The sequence below is a fragment of the Pseudorasbora parva genome, chromosome 12, assembly GCF_024679245.1.
Source record: "Pseudorasbora parva isolate DD20220531a chromosome 12, ASM2467924v1, whole genome shotgun sequence".
In the NCBI taxonomy this organism is placed as follows: domain Eukaryota; kingdom Metazoa; phylum Chordata; class Actinopteri; order Cypriniformes; family Gobionidae; genus Pseudorasbora; species Pseudorasbora parva.
In genome coordinates, this window is record NC_090183.1 from 13,217,930 (window position 1) to 13,239,417 (window position 21,488).

The 21,488-nt window shown below is 36.2% G+C and overlaps 1 protein-coding gene across 4 annotated transcripts in view; it reads right to left on the reverse strand.

The window, feature by feature from the left end:
- tanc1a (tetratricopeptide repeat, ankyrin repeat and coiled-coil containing 1a) overlaps positions 1-21,488 on the reverse strand; it is a 115,849-nt gene that overhangs the window by 80,391 nt on the left and 13,970 nt on the right. For all 4 annotated transcript variants that reach the window (XM_067459213.1, XM_067459211.1, XM_067459210.1 and 1 more), the window contains exon 2: positions 19,678-19,776. In XM_067459213.1, coding sequence (XP_067315314.1) covers positions 19,678-19,741 — 64 coding nt within the window. In that variant the 5' untranslated portion in view covers positions 19,742-19,776. The remainder of the gene's footprint in view (positions 1-19,677; positions 19,777-21,488) is intronic.

The following is a 21,488-nucleotide window of genomic DNA, read 5'->3' on the forward strand; positions in this document are numbered from 1 at the left end:
CAATGCAAAACGTCTTGTAAACCTCAGAGGCATCTCTATCGTTTTGTTGCTCGAGTGATCCTGTGTTTGCATCCATCTCCTATTTACTACTACCTGACATGCAAATCGGTGGGCGGAGCTAAAGAGGTTAATGTTCTTCTGCAGAGGCCGTGTTTCATTGCACAATGATGTGACAAAATCTGAAAGAAGTCATTTTGGCAGCTTGGTTTCAAGAAAACCTTTGGCTTTATGAGTTGGAGCGAGAGAGGGGAACGGGATTATGAAAGGTCCACGAGCCGGGACTCAAACTCTGGACGCCCGAAGCACAACTACGCTATATGTTGGCACGCCCCGACATGAGGAAGTTTTGAGTGTCTTATGTGTTAAAAGATTAAGGAAAATTGGATTTCTTAATTCATGACCCCTTTAAAAGCACAGAATCCTGTATGAGTGATCTTTTCAAGGCATCACTTTTTTAACCGCAATAATAAACATTGAACATTAAGGACTTTTTGAGTCTCTTAAGCTCTCAATTTACTATATGAGCTGTGAAACTCATTATAATAATTTAAAAAAAAACAGCTCTGCATGCTTTCCAGTTGGATGTCATAAATCGAATTAGTTAGATATCGTTACCAATGGCTCTTTGTACCCAAGCCTTCAAAACCACTATACAAACATACAGACAAACTACTAAGACCGTCTTATGACCAACAGTAATACTATACATCTTTCTCCTTCTATAATAAGCCCTTTCTAAGAAAGCGGAGAATAATTTAAGTCCTTTTAACATTCCAAAGCAAACATACAATGCCTGAAGTTCCTCTTACCGCAACAGGGTTTACTGTTGATCTTGCCAAAAGCTATGCTGGTTTTAAACAAAATGCCAACAGAAATGCAGCCTTTCACAGTACAGCCTGCCATATTATGAGGAGGACATCCCTGCGGTCATTTTGAAGAAAGATTAATGATGGACAGAGAATGTAAAATGTAAACTATTGCCTGCACGGTTAAAAAAACTGGACATTAATTTGCAGCTCAACTAAAAAATACAACAGAAATGATTGCTTTTAGCGCAAGTTCTACAGGAATTCTCTAATGCCATGTCATTCAAAATACTAATAGGTCTGGCCAATCACTGCTTGACACCTGGAGTATATAAGCACAGAACTCTCTGTTTCACGTCCGCAGTTGATGATGCTGACGTTCCCCTCCATTCTCTCCACCACCAACAGGTTGGCCCCTGTCCACCCATCAGGGGTTGGCTCCAACCCTGTCTTCATCTTCAAGCAGGATCAGCCGAATCTGCATCCCCCAGGATTTGGACTAAGGGGGCCTACGCCAAATAACTTTTCTATACGGCTAAAAATGAATCATTGTAGCTCACTAACATCTGCTAATACTTTACAGCCCTCTGAGTCTTTCTGGTAGAACAATACAAACTGTACAAAAAGGTAACTTGATGACATCAAGATCAAGTTTTTTTTCTCCTGAAAACTAATCCCTACTTAGTTTTAGAACTAACTGCATTAATACATTCTTGTAATGGTTACAGTTATGTAAGAGGTTATAGACGTGCATGCATCCCTCTGACATGAAGGAACAGTGCAAGCACACACCTTGGGTTTCCATGTTTGATGTGGACTTTTCACATAGACAATGTTTTTCATACTGTAAAAACTGTATATACATCTCCTCAAATTGTATATTCTATTCTCAACCCTAATCATACCCTTTCTGCATGTTTACATTTTCAAAAAACATAACTTGGTATGATTTACAAGCCATTTTTCTCATGGCGATCAAAAATGGATTTCATATATTGCCATTCTTGTGGGGACATTTACTTTGTAAAAGTATTTGTTTCATTTCTAAAGTATACTGCGTACGCATTATTTTTTTTAAAGGGGTCATGAATTGAGAAATCAACTTTCCCTTGGGTTCTTGATGTATATAAAATTAAGAATATCCTAAGTTTTAGAGCTAAAAACTTCCTTGTTAGTTAAAAAAAAGGTTTTAATGACAGCTGGCTCATCAAACGATCGTTTTGCGAATGTGCGTCTCCGTGACGTCTGAGAGTGAAAAGCTGCCTCAACAGAAGACGAAGAATGCCTAATTCTGCAGCTCTGCCCACCGATTCGGGCCTGGCATGTTAGATAAATAACAGGCCTACATGAAACTAAACCGGATCAAACTTTCAAGCAATAAAAGGTATGGCCTGTTTCAGCTTCCTTTGGATTCCAATATGCATGGTTGAACTTTATTTTTTAAAGAAGATCCAGCTCATGTGAGGAAGACATTTCACATTTGTTCCTTTATTTCACTGTGGATTTGTTTGTAAGCAAGAGACTGGATTTGCAGAAATTATGAGATTAAAAACAATGGCGTAGCTTCTGGATTATGAATGATGCAACAATTATGCGAGTACATTTTTTTAAATAATGTGATATTTAAAATGCTTCCATGCTGTTACAGGATTTGTATTTGAGGTGTTGTCGGTTTATTGTCATTTGTGATCAGACTCAAACATGTATGGGCCAGGGCCCTGGCTAGGGCTGGGCGATATGGAGCAAAAAAATATATCTCGATATACGATATATATTTCGATATCTTTACAGGAAAAATAACTCCCTAAAAACTACAGCAAAACAAATATGCCAAATACCACAAATTCTTGTTTTTATTGAAGTGCAAAGAGGTAGTCAGTTCATGTAGGAACAAAGTGCTTTTGCGACATTTAAAAAAAAAAAAGCTCCCTGATTACATAAATAATAATAATTTAACTGTGAAAGAAAATAATACATATAGCTAACTTAAAGTAAACACTAAGCATTCTGCAGAAAGATGGGGGCATGACTGAGATATAAATAAAATTATTTTGTCATAACACCACTTCCTGTTAAATTTGTATCAAAATTCAAACAGTAGATGTCGCACTCTTTACTAAAGCGTGACTGAGAGCCTCATCATGTATATTCACTTCTTTTCCAGTTACAGAACGAAATATGAATGTCAGAAGGTAGGCTATATGATAGGCTTAGGCTACAGCAGAACTTACAGAAGAGCACTGTCTCATAGGACACCCGGGATGTCTTGTATTTCCCTCTTGGTTAAAACATGAATAGACCTATTCATCATAATCCAGTGATAAAGCTGACAAAATAATAATAATAATAATAATAATAATAATGATATTACAATAATTTTTAAATGTTTTCAAATGATATGCGATCATTTTGACATTTTAACCGAAAACCATGCGATCAGTTAGACACAAATCATAAACTGACAATGTGTCAATCACCTGACTGTGGGTGAAAATTGCGATTTTAACTATTATGAACATTAATATTTCTTTATGAATTTTAGCAAGCAGTTGTGTTAAAAGGAAAATCATGGTCTCTAAACTGAGTCTTGAACAGCGCACGCGCTTGTCAACATGATAACTTATCCTCACCTGGCTGGTTGTGAACGCCACCGTGTTCAATGAGACAACACGCGAGGGGGAACAAAAGCAACGAGGTGGGAGGCGTGCGGGCGCAGCACAGAGAAGGCAAACAAGCAAAGTGGCGGAATCAGAATTAAATATAAACAATATATCGATATATATATACGATATGTCCAAATCCATATCGAGTTTAGAAAATATCTCGATATACATATGTGTGTGTGTGTGTGTGTGTGTGTGTGTGTGTGTGTGTGTGTGTGTGCGACCTGGTAATCCCTACGTTATGGGGACAAAATGTCCCCACAAAGATGGCAATATCCGAAATCCTTGTCCTTGTGGGGACATTTTTAGGTCCCCATGAGGAAAACATCTTATAAATCACACAGAAGGAGTTTTTTTGAGAAAGTAAAAATGCAGAATGTCTCCTGTGATGGGTAGGTTTAGGGGCAGGGGCAGTGTAGGGGGATAGGATGTACAGTTTGTACAGTATGAAATCCATTACGTCTATGGAAAGTCCCCATTAAACATGGAAACACGACATGTGCGTGTGTGTGTGTGTGTGTGTGTGTGTGTGTGTGTGTGTGTGATGCATGGTTTGTGGTTATTGAATTTGAATTTATAAAAAATAACATTCCAATTAATTGAGGGTGGATGAGAGATAAATCATTGTATTTGTTTGATAAAGACATTTTTTAAGCCCGTGGGCAAATCATTCCAGTTGCCGTTTCTCCACATTGGAAGTTTTTTAAAACAATTCCTCACGTGTAAGGGAGACGAAGCTCATTATAATTTGCAAAACTATTATCTAATCATAGCAGTGCATGTACTACCAAGCCTTCAATGTGGCATTACCAAAAAAATTCATGAGCTAGACTCAAAACCAGGGTAGAAAATATCATTATGATGCTTTTGAAATGTAAAAACCATGCAAACATCATAAGTTGACCTCAGACAACAGTAAAAATCTTTTTTTTAAGCCAGTTCATGACCCCTTTAAAGAATTCAGAATGGCCTGGTTGTCTATGGCCATCGAAGAAATTTACTTTTCAGGATACATGGATTTAAAATTCTAGCTATTTTAAATGTTGTAGCGGAAAGAAAAACATAAGAAATGTAAAAAAAAGCAAATGCAGGCATTGCAATATTATTATGTACAGTATAAAATATGGATATTCATTCTGAGACTTGAAGATTACATCAATATTAATTTAAGGAAAAGGTCATAGGTCAATATATATATATATATATATATATATATATATATATATATATATATATATATATATATATATATATATATATATATATATATATATATATATATATATATATATATATATATTAATCCCTTACTACTTCTACTTAGGGCTGGGCGATATGGCCAAAATTTCATATCTCGATATAGCTCATTTGATATCCCGATAACGATATAGCAATTTTTCTGTTAATTCAGTTTATGAATAGTCTATACAAAATTGCAATGTGGAAATGCAGTTTGAAATGATATACAAAACAAATAAAGGTAGTATGGACTACATTTTTATTTTATTTAGAACCTTTTTTTAAAGCAAGACTGTTGGTAAAGTTAACACCTGCCTAGGGATGTTAACCGATGACTGTTTGACCGATGGCTGACCGTATCAACGTTAACCGATCAAAGTTGTCTGTTAAAATAAATAAAAAAGTGATCTCTAAATTAGTCTATTATAGACAGTGGACTAAACGCTACTACAGTTGGCCGTCTCATTCCAAAATCTTTTTGTGCAGTGAACATATCCCTCGCACTCAATTTTTCATAACTCGCCTGTTTGTACTTAATCAACCAATAAAAACATTTGGCGCGAGGTCACAGCGTTTGGGTTTGCGCGCTCACAAGGTTTGCAAAAAGTAAACACTCGAGGTTAGAGCCAGGGCAGACGACAGGATGAAGCGTGCATTTCGCTTAAGATGGGCTTACATTTGGAAATATATTACATCTTCATTTCAGTGGTAACACATAAGGTGTTGATCGTCTTTCTTTTTTATTGTTAGCACTACCTCGAACTAAAGCGGCGTCTCTTCGGAGCTGTCATTTTCTTAAATTAGCCGCGGCAATGTTTCAAATGAGCTTCTTACGCTAGACAAACGCCTTTATTTTCAACGCGATCACCTTGTAAGTTACCCAAACCATTTCGAAACTAAGGAGCCATTTGTCCTCTGATTACAAACAAGCTCCTCTGCGGCGCGTTTGCGGGACTCGTGTTTCGCGCTGTGGGGGATTTAAAAAAAGTGACGTGAGTGGAAGGGAGGCGGCAGCGCTAGGACAGTGCGTGTGTGTGTGTGTGAGTGAGAGAGCGAGAGAGAGACAGAGGGAGCGCGGCTCGCGGCTGTTATTTCAAATAGCGCAGCATATTTTAAACTAATCGGTTAACCGGTTTCAACCGGCTAATGAGGCTCGGTGGTCGGTCAAGAAAATGTTTAGTTTTCGCCATCCCTACACCTGCCATTAAAATATTTCAATATATGGCTATATGGTGTGCCACGCGTAAAAGCCTGTTGCAGCGTCTGTGTCTGAAGTTTGTTTTGAGCGCTTATACCACTATTCTGGCATAATTACTCTGAGAATTACCCTGGTCTGAACCGTGTCTACTACCGTCTTCCTTCATGTTTGTTTATGTATTGCAGCGTGCATGGGCATGCCGTGGCGTGAGGTGCATCTTGACGTAAAATTCTGCCATAAACGCCTTATCGTGGCGTAAGCGATAGAGCCTTATATAAAACGATAGACATTTTCTATCGTCCAGACGATATATTTCGTCATATCGCCCAGCCCTACTTCTACTGTTACATTCTTGTTGCAGTTAGTTATGGTTGGGTATCATTTGAATTAACGATTAACGATTCTAACATATAGCGACGGCAGCAGGAATATTATGGATTCTGTCACTTTAAGAGCTGCACAGATCCAATATAGTGTTACCACATGTGTTTAAAATGGGTTAGGGTTAAATTAAAATGCACAAAAAGAATCAATAAGAGGAATCTTATGATAAGTGGAATCAATTTCCGGGTTCCAACCCTACTTTTAATAGATAAACACATTAAATCACAATTAATTTATTAATAAGCATTTTGTGGAAAACCTAGATTCTTTAATTTGTGAACATATGGAAATTTGCTTATAAATAAATCTATATATTTATTTATTTCTATTTTCAAAATGCAGTGCATTCAGTTTTACTTCACTCAATTAAAACGTTAAAAAAAATTACAAATAAGAAATAAGGAGTTTTTATGTCTCATTAACATTAGATTATTGGTATTTCATACAGCTTTGTCAATAATTCAATTCTGTTGTAGAAAGACTATTTGTACTAAGACTTCTTCTTGTTTGCATTTTATTTCTTAAAAAGATGTTTTTCACTAGAGTTTAAAATCATCATTTAAAGGATACTTGACTGAGTATTAAGTTTCACTCTAGTATTGAGACTATGTGACATTGGCCATAGGGTGGAAAAATCACCAGCATGGCTTTCTTCTTCCCTTTTATTGGAGAATTGTGGTCGGTCGCCTTTTAATGCAGCCCAGCAAATCAAGTCTGACTAATGACAGTCTACTCCAGAGAGCTCTGACATAATTACAGCTCTGCATTCATAACACTAAGGCCTGACCAAAATACCAACCAGAGACTCCATTCATCAGACATCAAATATTTATCAGAATATAAATTCAGTCGAAATGAGGGTTTGGAGCTGGACGGAGGCCTTGCTGAGTCCTATATTTAGTCAAATGTGGACAGACTGAACCAGAGAGAAGAAAAAAAACACGAAAAAAAAACAAAAAACATTCATGCTGCTGAAAATGGACTCTTAATGTGCATGTGGCATAAATCAGGTATGCTGGCGTTTTCATGAGTTCAGCATCCCCGTAAGAAACAGCGATTAACTGAAGTGAAAAATGCTCAACTTTTAGAGAAAATTAAGAAGAAAACCAACATATGGAGAGGAATCGAAAATGTACAGTAGAGGAAAACAAGGACAATTAACTTGAACCCCAGATGATACCGTCTAGAAATACAAAGAACATTTCTTCAGACAGGAAATTTAAAAAAACACCACAGGCAAGGACAGAAGTAGGAAGACAACAATAAGGAAGGAAGGGAAACAAGGCTATGGGTGAAGCTCACAAAGAAATATTCAGGTCGTATTTTACTCTGATACTACTTTCATGACAATTAGGCAGAGATGAGATAATTGAAAACAGGAAAATGTGGTTTTGTGTCTCTCTGTAATGTTATACTAGCCTATATAAAAAAGATGAAAGTATAGTACGGATTAGTAATACAGGAGAAGTAATAAACAAACATTATTTTTAACAAATTTGCATGTTCACATTGTTATTTTAAGAAATTAACTTCCATTCAGGAAGGATGTATTAAATTACAAAATAAATTGAGTAAAATATATATAACAATTAAGTTAAAAAAAAATCTGACATTTCTATTCAAAGACTCCAAAAAAAAAACAAAAAAAATGCAGACTGTTTCTTCAAAAATATTAAGCAGCACAACTGTTTTTAACATTGATGATAAGAAATGTTTCTTGAGCAGCGATTCAGAATCATACACTGTAAAAAAAAAAAAAAGAAAAAAAAAATTCTGGTCTCCAATTATTTTATTTTATTTTTTTTACAGTATAATGATTTCTGAAGGATCGTGTGACACTGAATACTGGAGTAATGATGCTTTCAGCTTTGCCATTACAAGAATATATTTGATTTAAAATGTATATTAAAATAATAATATCAAAATTTATTGAAACCTGGAAAAAAGCAATTTCAGGATTTTGAAAAAAAAAATATACAAAAAAAGTTATGAGAAAATTAAATTGGAAAGAAAATGAAGACACATTGAAGATTTTGCACTATTTCTAAGTCACTATTCTAATTGAATAGCCTAAAAACAAATGCAAATTGTGTTGGGGGAGAGGCTTTTTTCCAATTCAAATTGTCACAAATTAAATTTACAAGAGTAATAATATTATATGTATAAATTATACTTGATATTTTCTGAACAGCACAACTTTTTCCAGATTGTCCAATGACTATAATGCAACTCTTAAACTCAAATGGAAACGGTTAACAAAAGGTATTTGTCCCTAAAGTAAGACATGCAAAAACAGATGGATAACAACATCTTGTGTTATTAGCCAGATAAAAACAATCATCCCTAACCTACGGCAACTTTTAACTGTTAAATGATTCCGCATCAGCATCCTTTAGTAATTCAGCTTCTTTTATCTTCTAGTTTTCACATTTTTAACATTTATAACCTAACTCTTCCTGACGGCAGAATTCCAGCAGCAGTCCAGGAGGTTTCTGACTCTAAAAGCCATTCAGTGTAGCATGTGCATGTTGTGTTTACCTGACATGTAGGCCATGGTATAAATGTCAGATTAGTCTTAAATTCACATGGTGACCTATCACCACTGGAACTGCTCAAGCATTTGAAAGAATGTAATCCATGATTAGCTCACATCTGAAAGCATGGCCAGCTGTGTTTTGGTAATGAGATTAAGCCTCGTGTTACTGGAATTCAAACATTCTCAGAGAAGATCACACTATCAAGAGATCCAATCCCAAGCTAATACAGTTTAGAAGACAGCAGTTTTTAATTAGCTAGCATTTAAAATTAATATATTTAAACATATTTTGATTGGCATATTTATGGTGATTTAGGGAATATGATTAAAAGCTTTCAGGCTTGTTATAAATGCATTTTTTTCTTTTATTACCTAAAATTGTGTCTATTTAGATTGGCTGTCGTTCTTACATGCATTTTAGTTCCACTGCAATTTCTAGTAATGATTAAAACCATTTAAAAATGAACCCCCTAATCAAAAAGTTTTCGTTGAATTAATTATAAAAAAGGGTTGAGTAAACGTACATTTTAAAGTTGAAGTCAAGTTTGAGCCAATGAAAAAATGTTAATTCAGGAAACGATTTCTAAAACGAAATTGAGTGAACGTAAAAAATCTGTGGAACAAGTTACTAAATAATAATTCGTTGAAAGCACTTGAAATTTTTTACAGTGTAGAGAATTAGCTAAATAATGTACAACAGTAGCCTAATACATTGTCAATTTCTTCACGATACTCCAAATTTTCATTTTGATAGGTTGCCGTGAAGAGCTTTGAGTGTCTGTGTTAATGAAATGACCGTTTTCTCAAATGAAATGGTAAATTCTCATGAAGTGATGGTTCGTGCGTTTGTGTCCTCATATAGTGACACACGGCAGTTGGCAGAGACTACAAAGACAGCGTGTGTGTGTGTGTGTGTGTCTGTGTTTGTGTGTGCGCCTGTGTGTCTGTGTTCGCGCCCGCGCCCGCGCATCGCCGCCAGTCATGCACACAGAACAGCAGAACATGCAGGAGAAATGTTTAAATAGTATTTTACAGTTTAATACTCACAGACACTATATTCTGTGACAGACTGGAATCCTGGGCTTAGATTAACAAGGAAGAGACTGAACGCAGCTGCGGGAACCAGATATACGCGGGAGTTGGTACTACAGAAATGCTGGTATCGTCACATTTTTTTTATTTCAGCACGACTTGGTACCAAAGTACCAGTACTTGTGACATCCCTAGTTGCTCGTGTAATGCATGTCAATGGGGTGTAATTGTAAAAAAAGAATGTAAAAAAACAGACATACGAATCTCATCTAGTATTCCCCAGCGCCATTACTTCCGGCAAAGAAGTTCAAAATACCGATCATAGAAATATTTACGTAGATGCCTCATTTGACAGATCCATGCAGGCTCTAATGAGAAATCCATGTAATAATAATGCACCTCTACTAATAATTATAATTATGCCTAGATGGTTGCTTATGCCTTTAAAATGTGTATGTATTATTTACTTATATTGATTATTATAAATAATAAACTCATTGAATTTAATAAAAATGTTGTAAAATTGCTGTGGTACCGAAAAGATTACTGTCCAATTTTTATGATACTGGTGTCGACTACTGGAATTTTGGTACCGTGACATCCCTGCGAGCAGCGATTGGAGTTAAAAATCTTCATTTGTGTTCTACTGAAGAAACAAACACTCCTACATTTTGGACGCCCTAGGGGTAAACAGATGAACATCAAATGTTCATTTTTGGGTAAACTATCCCTTTAAGTAAAAGTAAAGGATGGAGCTAGATTTGTTTTGCAAAACGTGTGAACCATTATTGGTGCAGTTATTACAGTTCCTGCACATCCACCGCAATAAATTAGCAATATACACATCGATTTGTTTTATGGACATACACATGTTGATGCTGATGGTGAGGAATTACAGTTACAAAAACTCATAATGTAGCGTTTACCTGAGAAACATCCTGCTCATGCAATTGAGGTTTTGGTTGAATAACTAGTTCTTCCAATATTTCATCCTCGGACTCACGCTCAAATTGATATGGTAAAATTGATGCCATTGTTACTGTCTTTACTATGAGTACAATTGATGAGCTTTAGGAAGCCTGAAGAACAGTTATGGTAATGGGTGTTTGGTTTCTGACATTCGCTGTAAGAGGTAGACCAATTACAACAGACTGGACTGTCTGGCCAATCAGAGCAGAGCAGGCTCTCAGGATTTAGAGAGACTGACCCTGCATCCCAATTCGCATACTATCCATACTAAATAGTTTTCGAAAATAGAATTAGTATGTCCCAAATCGTAGTATGTTGAAAAGAGTATTCCAAAGATACCCGGATGGACTACTATTTCCGGCTGATATTGCCCACAAACCATTGTGAGTTGGAAGAGGATTCGATTAGAACTACAAACACGGATAAAAAGCGTTAAAAAACTACAAACATGATGGATGTGCGAGTCAGACGGTTAAGTTGAGAGGTTTAGATAAAGGGGTTTTGTGCAATTATCAGTATTTAACCTGACAAAAATATATTTATTCAGTGTTGTCCACATTATATTTCACCTGCAGCAGCATTGTGAACTTTTGTAATGATACGTTTGGCCGTTAACTTTTAAATTAATCATTATATTAAAACTGCGACAGGAACATTAAAACATGAGGAAAGTCTGCATTTAAGACCCACGAATGGCAGATCAACGAGCGGCTACATTTTTCTCCGATATGTTAGGAAATGAAACAATGTGAAGGATTTGAACTGTGAGGATTGACAGGGCAGTTTAAACGGTGATCCCAAAGCGTGCATACTTTTCTGCTACACACTAAAAAGTATGTACTTTTTCTTCACAAAAAGTGTACATACTTTTAGCACGTAGTATAAGTAGGCGGATTGGGACGCAGCATGATTCATCCAACAGGTCATTTGAGAATCATTGAAAAATGTGGTGATGTGCAATGTATATTATGAGAAAATGTAAGTGTTTTTTTTTTATATCTTTAATGCATGTAAACTAGGGATTGGCAAATTTGGTCCTGGAGGGCCACTGCCCTGCAGATTTTAGTTCCAACCCTAATCAAACACACCTGAACCAGCTAATCAATGCCTTCAGGATTAGTTTCCACAGTTTTCACATCTATTTTAGAACCCTTTTTGTTTGATTGTGATACTGAAGTAAAAATGCTGAAAATTGTACTTAATAAATAAGAGCATAAGAGACTTATCTTACAGACCCCAAACTTTTGAATGGTATAGTGACTAAAGAGTATAAGACAATCATACAGACTATTTTGTGGAGTTTCCATTTGACGGGTTTTGTTTTCATCCATTGTCCTTCTCTTGTAAGGCAGGGGTCTCAAACTCAATTTATATGGGGGCTGGTGGAGGTAGACTCTGGGTCAGGCTGGGCCGCATCAAATATTCCACAAAAAAACAAGAGCACAACTGATCCAGTCTTTTCTCAATCTTTATTATTAACAGTTCTTCAACATGAATGTTTTTTTCTGAAAATGAACAGTTCCTCTGAATTTGAACATTCATTTCTGAACATGAATGGCTCATATAGGCTTCTCTTGCCTACTTGATTTTTTTAAAATATAGCCTATAGAAATTAAATGTAATACTGAAATAACAAATGTTTTTATTTTTATTTAAAATAATAGACTAATTCGAAGCAAGGCTAAAACCAAGTCAAACAGAACAGTAAACGAAATTCTAGGTCTAATTCTAGTTGGAAAATCATCTTTGGGACTATTTGCAAACAATATTTGCATTAATTTGCGTCAAATATATTATTAGTCCCGAGATTCTTCGCATGAGTGAATAAATACGTACATCTGCTGCTTATATTTGAGTTCCTCAGTGGTCTTATAGTAGACTTTTAGTAAATTGCCTCAAATCTTCCGAGTTCAAATCTGCTCTCATGTAGTTTTCTTCTTCATTAAAATATTAATCGATGATTGTACATTAAGAGCTTGGACACGTTGCATTTTGTGTGCATTTGTGTGTCTGCATTTAGTTTTGTTATTTCACCGGAAAGAACCGTCTCTCTCCTCAACGGCATTGCGATAGACTGATGTTCTCGTGTGTGTGTGTGTGTGTGTGTGCATTTAGTTTTGTGATTTCACCAGAAAGAACAGTCTCTCTCCTCAACGGCATTGCGATAGACTGTCGCGCTTGTCTGTGTGTGTGTGTGTGTGTGTGTGTGTGTGTGTGAGAGTGTGTGTGTGTGTGTGTGTGTGTGTGTGTGTGTGTGTGTGTGTGTGTGTGTGTGTGTGTGTGTGTGTAGACTGCACAAGCTAAAAGAGAATGTAAACCCCGCCGCCTACTTTGATTTGATTGTCCATCTGAGCACTGTTAGACCACATTCGTTTCGAATGTCTGATCAGCCTCTGTTCCTGTCAATCACGCGGTGTCAACCAATTATACTGCATGAGGGAGGGCCGAGCTAACTTTCTCTCTCACACACACCAAGTGAGGCAGAAAGCATGGCAAGCGCGGCACACGCAACAACTCCGCAAAAAGATGCTTTTCAGAACAAAAAACACTAACACTAAACTGTGATGTCATGTAGGGGGCCACAAAATATGGACAGTGAGTTTAAGACCCCTGTTGTAAGGAAAAGTGCAGACTGGAAAGTCTTCAAAATAACTCATCTCAAGTTTCACAGAACAAAGCAAGTCATACATGTTTCCAATAAAGGTAAATATCATAATTTTCATTTTTGGGTCCACGAACTAAAAAGCTATAAATGCAAATGATCTGTTAGCTAAAGCTAATAACTTTAAAGTTACAATTAAAATCTGAATTCAAGTGTGTTTCTAATAGGTGGATAGACAATATTGTGCGTCTATATAAACAGTCTGATTCTTCTAAATAACATGGGGAGCCCCCTGCTGAGTAAGGAGAAACTGGACACCAAAGCAGCTGAGATAACACAGAGAACTCTGAAAAGTCTACACACACACACACACACACACACACACACACACACACACACACACACACACACACACACAGCCTCAAAACATTAACCTTACCCTGATGCTGATACACACAATGCAGATGGATCAACTTTCTGAGCGTCACTCTACTCCTGGAGATTTATACCTGAGACAGTAAAAACTCACATACACATTGTAAACTCAACATCTCAGGCTAGAGTCAGGCTGTATCACTCTGCTCTATAACCCAGCATCAAACAGGGCCCTGTTTTTAAAGCTAAATCCTTCCTGATCCGACCTTTACAAGGCCTCAGTTCAAAGGCAGGAGAATACTTCAATCTGACATTCCAAATGAAAAAGGGTCAATCCGTGAAAGCAGAAAACCCAACCAAAGTCTGTTTCTTGGGGATTCAATATATCAGACCCACAAAAAGGAGTGAGAGAGAGGAAAAAGAGAGACTGAAAAACAGATAAAACAGTAGAATGTGCTTATTGATAAACTGATATTAGGAGGTTTTGGCTTATCAAAGAGTCACTATATTGAAAAAAATTGTGTTTGTTCCACTAAGATGCTGGTTCCATCCTAACTGGTACATTGAACATTTATTTTTCTTTTCCAAGTTTTTGCACACATATTTTTAAGTAATTTTCACAAATGGAATTAAGTAAACTCTACTTAACTGTACTTAACTAAGTTAAGTTAAGAAAATAGGTAATTTTAACTTGGCCAGTGTAAGAGGTTAAAGGGGGGGTGAAACACTCAGTTTCAGTCAGTGTCATGTCAATCTTGAGTACCTATAGAGTAGCATTGCATCCTGCATATCTCCGAAAAGTCTTTATTTTTTTAATAATTATATAAGAAAGATGCGCTGTTCCGAGTCTTTCCGAAAAAAGCCGAGCGGGTGGGGGCGTGTCGTGTGAGCGGAGCTAAATAATGACGTGTGCAGCAGCGCGCTGTGTGTTGAGTCGAGCGTCATCCCTAACAGCGGTAAAAAAAACTTTATTCAAAAAAAAAATATGGCTTTTAATCAGATACAGCCATACATCTATGATCCGGAATCAGACCCAGAGGTTGCAGTTGAACAGGAGCAGCAGCAAAAACGACTAGAGCAGGACGTCTGTATGTGGTAAGTTACAAGTTATACACTAACTATATAATATGCTTAGCGGCTTGTGTTATTTACATATTTATACTTGAATTATATCGTCGTATTTTTGTCTTTGAAGGTGTACATGTGGGAAATGCAGTTGTGCACGTGTGTGTGTGTTTACGCGTGGTTTGTGTAGACAATTGTAACGTTAGTAAGCGGACTGGTTTTGCACCGCAGGCTAGTGTTTACATAGATAGACACGGAATAGTAGCGCATTTGAATGAAGAAGCGCGCTTATTTAGTTCAACATATTTCCCCCCTTTGTGTATTGTTGTTTGGAGTGCTTTTACAATACACAAACATAAAGTTACACATATAGTGGCCAGCTAAACAAATGTACACGCACTACACATCGCATGCTCCATTGATCAATTAACTATACGTGATCATGTTTGGGCTACTTGATGAGCATAGGCAAAGACACAGACATTTGAAGCACTCTTACTCACAGCCTGCGGTTCTAACGTTAGGACCTTTATCGTTGGGACTGCTCCATCCTTCAGCATTAGGCGATTGGAAAAGCCGGCGTCAAGCTGGGCCTTGTTTATGAAACAGTCGGCACCGAAATGCAGCGAACAGATATAAACATTCGCCCAACTCAGTTGCTGATCCGGAAAAGCAAATTACATCCACTGTTGCCTTAACGCGGGGTTTTTGGCGAATCTGTGCAGGACTGTCTTGGTCTGGCAACCAAAAACCCACTTTTTTGGTGACATTGTTATGTGCTATGTGTAATTGTCACCTGTCCAGCATCCTACAAACCAGCGTTTTGATGGGCATAGCCTGTTGCTTTCGCTCTCTCCCTCGCTCTCTCTCACGCGCTTCCGGTAGAATTGTCCGTAAGGCCCATACAAGGAAATTCCGCCCCCACTAACGTCAATGGGGACGCATGATCTCAAAAAACTTGCCGAAACTTATGACTAACCGGAAGTAGTATTTTTGACAAAGAAATACTCCCATCAAACGTCCACCTTAACTTTTGAAACTTTGTCTATGTTTAGTATGGGATTCCAAGTCTTTAACAGTGTAAAAAGATCAGTATGCATGAAACAGCATTTCACCCCCCCTTTAAGTAATTTCTGCTCAGTTAAAGTTTACTTTGAAATAGAAAAATATAATACTGATTTGAACCACACTTTTAAAGTGTTTGCTTTACATAGAAACATCTAAGTAAACAACAGAATAGATATAATAGTAATAATAGTAGTAATGCGGCACCTAAAAACAGGGCCCCAAAACTTAGTACACAATAGTGATAACATTCGATGGATTGTTTTGAGTATGAATGTGTCATTTTGAGTAGAAAATTAACTCAATGTCACAAAATGGCAAGTTACTACACCTAACAACAAAATAAATGATTACACAGTGTAAATAGAGCTGGAAAACAGTGGTAAAAATAAATAAATTAAATTAAATTAAATTAAATTAAATTAAATTAAATTAAATTAAATTAAATTAAATTAAATTAAATTAAATTAAATTAAATTAAATTAAATTAAATTAAATTAAATTAAATAAATAAATAAATCAACCTTATTACATTATTAACAGTATTAACCTTATTGCAGTATCATAAAAGTTGAGAAGTTTTACTATTACTTATACTATTTTATAATGTTGATATTTACAAGTTAATTCCTACAAGATTGAATTGAGTACTAATTAAAAGAGTAAAAATAGAATAATTTTTGTAATTCTTGCCTGAACTACCTTTTTAACATAGAAATTAAGATTATTTGTTTTTTCTGTAGTATTTAGGCTACTTTACCACAGAATCACTTTTATCAAAACTGCTGTGGTAGTTAGAAATTCGAGCTGGTTATACAGTGCATCCGGAAAGCGTTCACAGCGCTTCACATTTTTCCACATTTTGTTGTTAAATTGTTAGTTCACCCAAAAATGAAATTTATGTAATTAATGACTCACCCTAATGTCGTAAGACCTCCGTATTCGGAACGAATATCAGTTTAAAATATTTTATTTAGTCCGAGAGCTTTTCTGTTCCTTCAATGAAAGTGTATGCAAACTATACTGTCCATGTCCAGAAAGGGAATAAAAATATCATCAGAGTAGTCCATATGTGACATCAGTTAGTTAAGTAGAATCTCTTGAAGCATCGAAAATACATTTTGGTCCAAAAATAAAAATTACGACTTTATTCAGCATTGTCTTCTCTTCCGGGTTTGTTTTCAATCCTCAAATAAAGATTTGAATGGTTATGAATCAGTGTATTGATTTATGATTCGGATCGCATGTCAAACTGCCAAACTGCTGAAATCACGTGACATTGGTGATCCGAATTCATAACCGTTCAAATCTTAATTCTAAATCCATCATTTATGAGGATATTATGTGAAAACCTTTAATGAATAAAGATTTTTTATTTAGTACTGTCCTGAATAAGATACATAAAATATGTTTACACATAGTCCACAAGACAAAAATATAGCTGAATTTATAAAAGAGCCCATTCAAAAGTTTACATAGCCTTGATTCTTAATGTGTCGTTACCTGGATGATCCACAACTATTAAAAAAGGTTCAAACATTCACTGATGCTCAAGAAGAAAGCACGATGCAGTAAGAGCCAGGGGTGAAAACCTTTCTATTTGAAGATCAGGGTAAATTGCACTTCATTTGTCTTTAAACATTCAAGTATCTTCTGTTGCCTCTTAAGGGCAGTGCAAAATAAAAAAAAATAAAAAAAAATTATATATATATATACATATATATATATATATATATATATATATATATATATATATATATATACATATATATATATATATACATATATACATATATATATATATACATATATATATATATACATATATATATATATACATATATATATATATATATATACATATATATATATACATATATATATATACATATATATACATATATATATATATATATATATATATATATATATATATATATATATATATATATATATATATATATATATATATATATGTATATATATATATAAAATAAATCTTTGGATATTTTCATCCTGTTCAAAAGTCCTGAAGTAATGGCTGGAATAATGGCTGCCAAAAGTTCACACACACGGTTGGAAAAATATATTATTGATTTTATTATCTTACAATGTAATCTTACATTTTTAATGCGTGTCATTCTAAGGCAAAGTTACAACTAAAGATAGCCATTTCAAATTGTGATTTTCTCAAAGTTTTCTATAGTTTTAAAAAATAAAGTGTTACACAGTTTGTGTCTTCTTATCAATTGAAGAAAAACTGTAAGTATTCATATGTATGTAGCTTTCTGAAATAAAGCTTCTTCAAAGACAAATGACAACATATTTTGGTGATCTGACACCAGAAAGGCTTCTTGTGACCTCACTAATTGTGTATTTTGTGCTCTTTATGACTTTTGCGACTAAGAACAGAGCGCCCAGGCAGACGATCTGCAGCCTAAAAAAGTGGCACTGCAGAGTGTATTAGTGGCGTCTGATCTGTCATGTGTGCTGGATAACTCTCTCCATCCCCCTGCAGCTAACATAAGGTGTTGTAAATACTTCATGAGCAATATGCCTCTTTAGAGGGCACACGAGTGTTGTCTCTAACCGACAGAGACTTCATTGGCTGTCAGTGTGAAAACCAGAGGGAGTTCACCGATATTAGTAGAGCAGATTTGCACATCAGAGAATGAACAAAGTGACAATCAACTACATTCAAGAGAGGAGGATATACGAGGGAAATTATTTATTTGCAGTCTTCTTCTTAGAAACAAGACTTTGAGTTAGATTAGCAGATGAAAAGTTTCTTGTATGTGGGTCAGGTAGTGTTTGTTTGGCAGCTTTCAAACTTGTCTTGACATACTTAAGTGTGTGAGTGAAGCAGAAATGAATGAGGTTAATTGGAACACTGCTCCATTGAGAGGCTCCATTGGGAGAGAGGTATTGGGCCAGCAATGGTGCTGAATTCAGCAAGAAGCCCGAGCGGAAAATAGTGCGATCTTGTCGAGATGTGTATCATGGTAACGTCACATCAATGAAGTAATGACTCTAATTTGTCGCAGTGGTTGACATTTCCAGGAGAGTGACAAAAGTGAAAGACTTTGTCTTCAAAAGTGAAGACAAAAATGTAAAGATTCTGTAAATTTACTCGCCCTCATGCCAATCTAAAATCCATACGACATTCGCGGATCTCTCAACTGTGATCTTATGTGATGAACAGACCATAATTGAAGTCATTATTTACTGAAAATGTTTGAGTTGAGACGCATTCATGAGAAAAGTAGATTTTGTGATGCCCAATGTTCAATTCATCAAAGAGTAATTTTTTTTTAGAGTTTATAGATTTTAAAATTTTATAGCGTCAAATCTATTGAAGTGGTTAATCCAGTTCACGAAACCAATCTGGAGGATTATTTATGAACCCGACTCATCCTCTCAACAGCCCAATAGAAAAACAGATTTCAACAATACATCATCAATCAATGATTATGATTGCGTGATCTGGAATTATCAGTCCAGATCATTTTCACTTGAGAAGAAAGCAATGACTAAGCTACAGTCTGAGCTGGAATAATAATAATAATCATAATAATAAAAATCTAATTTAGCCAATCCCAGCGACCTCTCTGTAATTCTCTTTGGAGGCCATAAACCAATTATGCAATTAAATTAAGCGTACACACAATAGCCAAACACAGTTTGATGAGTCTCAGCAACCATTTATTAATATTTTCCTTCCTTCTGGTCATAAAGAAGCATACCTGCATCTCTTTTGCCAGCTCTTCCTCCTCCTTCTCGACCTTTCTTTAGCACAGCCTTAAACATGGTCCAATTCCCACTGTTACTGCTGTCTTTTGTTCCTGCAGAACACAAAGTTATCAAAGAAGAGCACATTTAGAAACACAATGTATGGTAACTTATTGCAATTGTTAAAAGAAGATCTGGCTAATACCACAATGGATGACTAATTTAAACAAGTCTCCAACAACTTGACAACACAATGGAAAACAAAACTCCCTATTCATTTTATGCATGTGTGTGTTGCCACCTCGTGACGGGAGGAATTGCTTGATGAAATTCCCACATTCCACATCTAATTAACGCTCTGCTGCCTAGTCTTAGGCATATAAACAAATAAATAAAGAAACAGTGAGTGCCAGCAGTACCCACACACTGTAAACTGTTGCACGCCACTCACACAATCCATTAAATGTGAAATAAAAATACATTTAACAGCACAAACTGAAGAAAAACTGAAAGACCTTAGTAGGCAAGAAAAAGGCCAGTTGCTATAAACCACTCAAAATAAGGGGAAACTAGTGTGCCACTGTCCTTCATGAGTCCATTCCATGTGTCCACACGGCAGCTGTCCACACTGACACGTCTCTCAGACAATGGAAGGAAATACCAGCCCGTCTACCAAACCGCCACTTGATTCGAAAATAGCAGAATGGATCTGTCAGCTTATCTGAGTATCCAGGCCTGTAGGCTGCTCTCTCAGTAACAGGCAGGTCAGAGGTGGACATTTTGGTAAATAAGGCCCTGTTTACACTAGTGTGTTTTTGTTTTAAAAGCGCATAACTTTCGCTACGGTTACGCCTGTTGTCCACACTACTCTGGCGTTTTCGACTATTGAAACAGAGCGAATTGATTGAGTGTGTATAGATTTTCATTAGCCTGGATTCCAGCCGAACTTAGCCCCACCCACAAAATTTCATCAGGCTTAAATTGTAAAAGAAAGGTTGGAAGGGAGGTAAGGAAAATCCCAAATTCAGCATCTCATTAAATTTGAATATTGTGAAAAGGTTCAATATTGAAGACACCTTGTGCCACACTCTTAGCCTGGATTTACATTTACATTTACATTTAATCATTTAGCAGACGCTTTTAACCAAAGCGACTTACAAAAAAGGGTAGAGTAATAGAAGCAACGAAACAGACAAGGCCAACAACCTGTAAGAGCTGTAAGAAATCTCAATTAATTAGCACAATACAACAATTTTTTTTATTTTATTTTTTTTAGACATCTACAACAAAAACTCACGTACGCAAAATGCCGAACACTGGATTTTAATAGCTATGATAACAACCCATTAGGACTAAGGCTGTTGCCCCAGCTGTTGTCGTTAATGCAGATTCAGTGGCCCAATGGGTTGGTTTTGTATGGCATTCTAGCTAAACGCGCAGCAATAGCCATCTACAACAAAATCTCACGTACGCAAAATACAGAACACTGGATTCTGATAGTTATGATAACTATGTAACACACCTGCCTGAAGGCACAAATCCGGATGAGAGACGTAGATATGATCCAGCCAAACTTAACCCCCCCCCCCACAACATACTTTGGATGCCAGCCGAACTTAGCCCCCCCCCCCCATTGATAGAGATGAGGGGCCGTGAGAGCGGGCCGGCTCACGGCAGTGACGGGAGTATAATTGGAGGAGCGTGGAAGGACTAGGCCTGGACTTTATGTTATGGTTTGTTTATGTTTTATTATGTGTGTGCGGGCAGTCGCCCGTGAGGGGGCTATTATAAAGTTGTTGAACGTTTGCCGGTTCCCGCCTCCTTC